General features: G+C 49.5%; 1 protein-coding gene across 5 annotated transcripts in view; it reads right to left on the reverse strand.

Moving 5' to 3' along the window:
* GAS7 (growth arrest-specific 7) overlaps positions 1-6122 on the reverse strand; it is a 234910-nt gene that overhangs the window by 29655 nt on the left and 199133 nt on the right. For all 5 annotated transcript variants that reach the window (XM_011973163.1, XM_011973162.1, XM_011973164.1 and 2 more), the window contains one exon: positions 879-957. In XM_011973163.1, coding sequence (XP_011828553.1) covers positions 879-957 — 79 coding nt within the window. The remainder of the gene's footprint in view (positions 1-878; positions 958-6122) is intronic.

The raw sequence follows: 6122 nt of genomic DNA on the forward strand, positions 1-6122 counted from the left end.
TTATCCCTTTGACATAACCTAGTATTTCCTGACACTAGGAAGAGACAGGACATGCTACACCATCCCTCTGAAAGCCAGGCAAAAAGAAAGCAGGGCTTCATCATTCAAGGGCTGCCCTGAGAAACAGAGGGGTGTGCTAAGACCTGCTCCCAATGGCTCCCAAAAGCCAAATGTTAAATTTTCAGGAATTCTGTTTGCTGGTTGTTAAACACAGCCATTATCAACAGGAAATGATATAAACTTATAATTCAATTAATCATATTAAAAACAAAGGCAATAGGCCAGGTATAGTGGCTCATGTCTGTAATCCCAGCATTTTGGGGGTTAGAGGCAGAAAGACTGCTTGAAGCCAGGAGTTCGAGACTGGCCTGGGGAAAATAGTGAGATACCATCTCTACAAAGAAATAAACAATTACCCAGGCGTGGCTGCATGCACCTGTTGTCCCAGCTACTTGGGAGGCTGAGGTGGGAGGATCGTTTGAGCCCAGGAGGCTGAGGTTGCAGTGAGCTATGATCACGTCACTGTACTCCAGCCTGGACAACAGAGTGAGACCTTGTCTTTTTAAAAATAACAAAAAATAAAAAACCAAGGCAATAAATACCCAGCACTTACCACCTCCTAACTACACTTTACTATTTTCCATGCTCTTGGTGGATACTGATGGTTATTTGTGCTACTGTATCTGTATAAAAGCACCACTTCATGGTGAGCCACTGGGCATCTCTTCCCAACTCCGTATTCCGTGACTTCATGTGGATACTTTGAAATTTACACCAGGGAAAATGGCAAACAGGGCAAACTGGAGAGACCGTTGTTAACTATTTTTCAGTACCCCAGTGTGTAAGACCAAAGGAGAGCGGCTGCAGGGAGGGGTTACCTTGGCAGAGAACTTGAGGTGAACTTCTGCTTCGTCCGCCAGGCTCTTCTTCACCTGGGCCCACGCCTCGCCCAAGGAACTGCAACAAAAAGACCATGAGACTCAGGTCAGAAGCCAAAGCCCTTCTTGAGGTGGGACGGTGGGGCTCCACCCCAGGTCTCAGGGAGGTATATGATAGCTGAGAATGTGGATGCGGATGAGGCAGAGGCTGGGCAGAAACCAGACACGAGCATCACGTTTCAACTCACAGGGTCCGATGAGCCACCAAGGTCCAAGTGAGCTCACCTTACCTCTGCAAGCTAAGGAAGCAGACTGTGGCACACAGCCGAGTGGCGGGGGGATTCCTAGAAATCCAGAGGCTCGCAAGGACCCAGGAAGGTGCAGGAAGCAGGTATGGGGACATTCCAAAGCCTCAGCTGCAGTGAGGGCCTTGACCCCTGGGCCGTCACTGTCCCCAGAGCTTTCACATCACCCCTCCCCTGGTTTGCCGATGAGGGGCGCAAGCATCTGCTAATCAATCAAGGAAAGAAACAGGTTCTATTCCAGGGAGAAGCTCTTTTAGTTTGTTTGTTTGTTCCTTGAGACAGAGTCTTGCTCTGTCACCTAGGTTGGAGTGCAATGGCGTGATCTTGGCTTACTGCAACCTCTGCCTCCTGGGTTTAAACAATTCTCCTGCCTCAGCCTCCCGTGTAGCTGGGATTACAGGAGTGCGCCACCATGTCTGGCTAATTTTTGTATTTTTAGTAGAGACAGGGTTTTGCCATGTTGGCCAGGGTGGTCTTGAACTCCTCAGGTGAGCCTCGGCCTCCCAAAGTGCTGGGATTATAGGCATGAGCCACCGTGCCCAGCCAGAGAAGCTCTTTTCAAACAGAAGGTACCATGCAGCCCTGCTTATGGAAAAAACCCCAGCTGCCTGGCTTCCAGAAGGGGCAAAGATGGACTGTGTGGGTCTAGTGACCTAGATGCAGCCACAGGGCAGAGAAGGCTCCCACTGCCATCCTCAGAAGCAGGGTCTCCTCTAGCACTGCTTCTCTAGCTGTGAGCCCTGATGCGGCCCACAGCTTACTAGAGAAGGGCCAAGTCCTCTTATCGGCATCACTTCTCCACTCCAAGGAAGGGCTTCATGTAGAAGAAATCGCCTGAAGTCCCTAAGACTTGCCAATGCAGGCCCCATTCTCTATGATTTGGAGCTCTTTAACCCCATGACCCTTCCAAATGATACCCCTGCTTTCTTGCTCCCAGCCTCTTCAACACAGCCAGTAAATCCAGGTTGAATGTTCCATTGACTTAATATCATCCAAAAGCCACTCCCCCGCAGAGAATTCATTAAAGTCGAGAGGCAAAAGCTGATTAAAAGACAGCATGTGGTGAGGCTTCTGGGTCTAGAGCAGAGCAGCCGGCAGCAAAGAATTGCCCAGCAGAGCACAGCAGATCCCTCTGATGACTGGCCAGGCCTGTGTGGTGGGTGGTGCTGGCTCAGGCCGAGGTGGGTGTTTATGGGAAATGACTACCTGATTTTATCTAGGAGTCCAGCAGCAAAGAAAGGTCCCCTCAGTGATCCAGGCAGGGGAAGCCACCAGAGAAGCGTTGGAGTATGAAACGGGGTAGTCCAAGCTGTTGACAATTGTCTCTGCCTGAAGGGCCTGAGCTCCAGGAAGTTGTGCTGGGGTACTCCACACCCTCTGGGTGGCTTGGGTGCCCCACCTCATTCAACAGGTGGGTAGGAGGTCCAGAGGTGGCGGGAGCAGTCCTGGCAGTTACACAGATCAGCGGAGCAGAATACAGAGTTACACAGCTAGGGCCGATTGACTGCAGCAAAGAGGTTAAGGTGTTTCCATGCGGGAAAACAGATGATCTTTTTAACAAATGGTGCAGAGACAACTGTACATCCATAGGAGGAAAAGGAATCTTGGCCCTACCTCACGCCATACACACAAATTATCTCAAGATGCCTCCTAGCTCTAGGGTGAAAGCCAACACTATTCGAAGCATATGGAGGCTGTCCTGGGAGAAGTGGGAATTGGATTAAAGGGAGGTGCGAGGGGTTTGCCCCTGCAGCTGAGCCACCCACAGCAGCCAGCAGAAGGTACGAACAAGAGTCACAGAGTCAAAAAGGCCCTGGGCAGTGCCCAGGCTTTCTATGAGCACATGCGTCTTTCCACAGAGCTGTCAGTCTACTGTCAGCAGAGCACATGGCAGGTAAATGGCCCAGGGACAGCCATGGTGGCCTGAGAATATTATCTCTGGGCAACTGGGAGGAAGGGAAGAATCATGGTTTTCCACCCAACACAACGTCCTCAGCTCTACCTCCAGGCCGGGCACTGCTAAGTGGGAGGACATCTCTCCAGACATTCAGATGGGCCCCTCTGAGCCAGTGCATCCTTGGTGAATGCCTCCCTGCTCTCCAATATTCCAGGCTCTCTGGAGTCATGTCACCATTTATTAAAATGCTACTTACAAATTCATTCGAAAAGAGATTTTTCATCTGATAAACAGTTAATGAAAAACAAAACAAAATCTGAGATGCATCTCTGTTCCAACATATAGTATGAGGCATGCCAAGTCAAAATGCATGTTGTTTTCATGATCACCCACTAGGAAAACCAAAATCCCATTTCCTTTCCACACAGGAGAGAAAAACTAAAGGCAGAACAAACAGCCGAATTCCGCTTATTTACCAATGTGCACACGTCCTGTGAAATCTAATTTGGACAGAAGTTGAATTGCAAAAGCCACTCCAGCCTCCCTGAGAAGCATCTTCCTCGACTGCTCCAAATTTCTAGACTCCTGCTTTGCTTTGAAAGTCTTCAAGGAGATGGGGTTAAATGTCCAAAGCTGTGTGTAAATGTAAATCAGTGTCGTTGCACGCTGTATGTAGGGGGCTGATGTGTTCATGCTCCAGTGCCTGCTACAGGACTGTGTGCATGGGGCTGCTATGTGGGCATGCAGGGTGAGAAGTAATGTGTACATCTATGGAGCAGTGGCCCTGATGCATGTATGTGAGCTTGTGCTGTGTTTGTCTCTGTGTTTGTCCGTGCATGTGCGTACAGTATGTCAGCGTGGGCCTGACTCACGGAGCTGGACTGCTCGAGTGAGGAGCATATGCTGTGCGTGTTGGCCAGGACACAGTGTCCTTGGCAACAGCCCAGGCCGGAGAGGTGGAAGCCGGAAGACTCCAGAGCGGCACAGTGGTTGCAGGGCACGGGGATACTTAGGAAAGTCCCTTCCCAGGCAGCAAGAGCTGCTCCTCTATGTGCCGCCTTCCTGCCCCATCTCAGGCCCCGTGCACGGAGCAGGAGGAGGCCAGGAATGAACTAACCTCATTTACATCTGTGGAAGGGACGCTGGTCTTGCTGGGCTGCCCTGTGGTCTGTGGCTGGCGGGCAGGGTGAGAACCATTCCAAGGAGGCCGCCTGGCTGCATAGCCAACCCATGTGGAGGGCTTAATCAAAGCCACATTTGGGCTGGCAAAATCTCAGTCCCCTGAAGGATTTCAAGCCATGAAGGCAGATTTGGACTGGTTGAACATCACGGCTCGCTGACAACCACAGCCGTCCCACAATAGAACGTCTTCCTTCCTCGGGGGTTCACTCCCCCTTGGAGGAGGAATTCAAACACAGACCAGCACCAGAAGGAGGTTGGAAGAGAGAGGACCTCTAGGGACCTTTTCAGCTCTAACCTCCTGAGAGTCTTTGTGTTTTTACTGAGGTCAAATTCATATAACATAAAATTAACCGTTTAAAAGTGAACAATGCAGGTGCATTGAGGACAAGACCGAATCAAATGCCCGTTTTGTGAGTGCAACTATCACCTCTATCTAGTTCCAAAACATTTTTGTCATGCTAGTATGGACTAAAGGTTTATGTCCCGCCAAAAGTCTTAGGTTAAAACCCTAACCCACAATGTGGCTGCATTTGGCAATGGGGCCTCTAAGGAAGTAATTAAGGTTAAATGAGGTCATAAGGGTGCAGCCCTGATCTGATAGGATTAGTGTCCTTATAAAAATAGACATTGGCCAGGTGCGGTGGCTCACACTGCAATTCCAGCACTTTGGGAGGCCGAGGCTGGTGGATTGCCTGAGGTCAGGGGTTCTAGACCAGCTTGACCAACATGGTGGAACTCCGTCTCTACTAAAGATACAAAAAATTAGCCAGGTATGGTGGTGCATGCGTGTGGTCCCAGGTACTTGGGAGGTGGAGGTTGCAGTGAGCTGATATCAGGCCACTCCAGCCTGGGCAACAGAGCAAGACTTTGTCTCAAAAAAAAAAAAAAAAAAATAGATATCACAGAGCTCTCTCTCTGAGTACACACCAAGGAAAGGCTGCAAGAACACGTAATAAGAAGGCTGCCATTTGCAACCCAATGGGAGAGTCCTTACCAGGCACCAACCTTGCTGGCACCTTGATCTTGGACTTCCCAGCCTCCAGAGTCATGAGAAAATAAATTTCTGTAGTTTCAGCTGCTCAGTCTGGGACAACTTGTTGTGGCAGCCCAACCAGATGAATACACACCCCAAAAGGAAACCCGGTAGCCCCTAAGCAGTCACAACCCATTCCCCTCCTCCTTCAGACCCTGGCAAGCAAATGACAATCCACATTCTGTTTCCATGGGTTTGCCTGTTCTGGACATTTTACATAAATGGAATCATACACTATGAGACCTTTTGTGCCTGGCTCCTGTAACTTAGCAGAATGTTTTCGAGGCTCATCCACACAGTAGCATGTATTAGTGTTCCATTCCTTTTCATGGGTAAATAATATTCCATTGTCTATCCATGGATATCCATTGTGCATACACCACCATTTGTTTATCCTCTCATCGCTGGGTGGAACATGGGTTGTTTTCACCTTTTGGCTGTTACGAATATTGCTGCTCTGTACATGTGTATACATGTATTAGTGTGAGTGCCTGTACTCAATTCTTTTGGGTATAAACCTAGGAATGGAATTGCTCGGTCATATGGTAATTCTATGCTTAGCTTTTTGAGGAACAATCAGATTGTTTTCCACAGTGGTTGCACCATATTCCATTTCCCCCAGGGGTGCATAAGGGCCGAGACTTTTTTACCCACTAGGAATCCTTCTGTGGCTGGGAGGGTTGGGTTAAGCTTCTCCCAGCCCAGGTCCCACTCAACGGTCACAGAATTATTGGGAAGGGATCCTGTGCCTCAAGCCCACAGGGGAGAGCTCCAGACAAAGGGGCCAGGTACAACACCCTCTCATACCTCTCATACTCAGCTTCCTT

Source organism: Mandrillus leucophaeus, unplaced genomic scaffold, assembly GCF_000951045.1.
Source record: "Mandrillus leucophaeus isolate KB7577 unplaced genomic scaffold, Mleu.le_1.0 Scaffold135, whole genome shotgun sequence".
Taxonomy (NCBI): Eukaryota; Metazoa; Chordata; class Mammalia; order Primates; family Cercopithecidae; genus Mandrillus; species Mandrillus leucophaeus.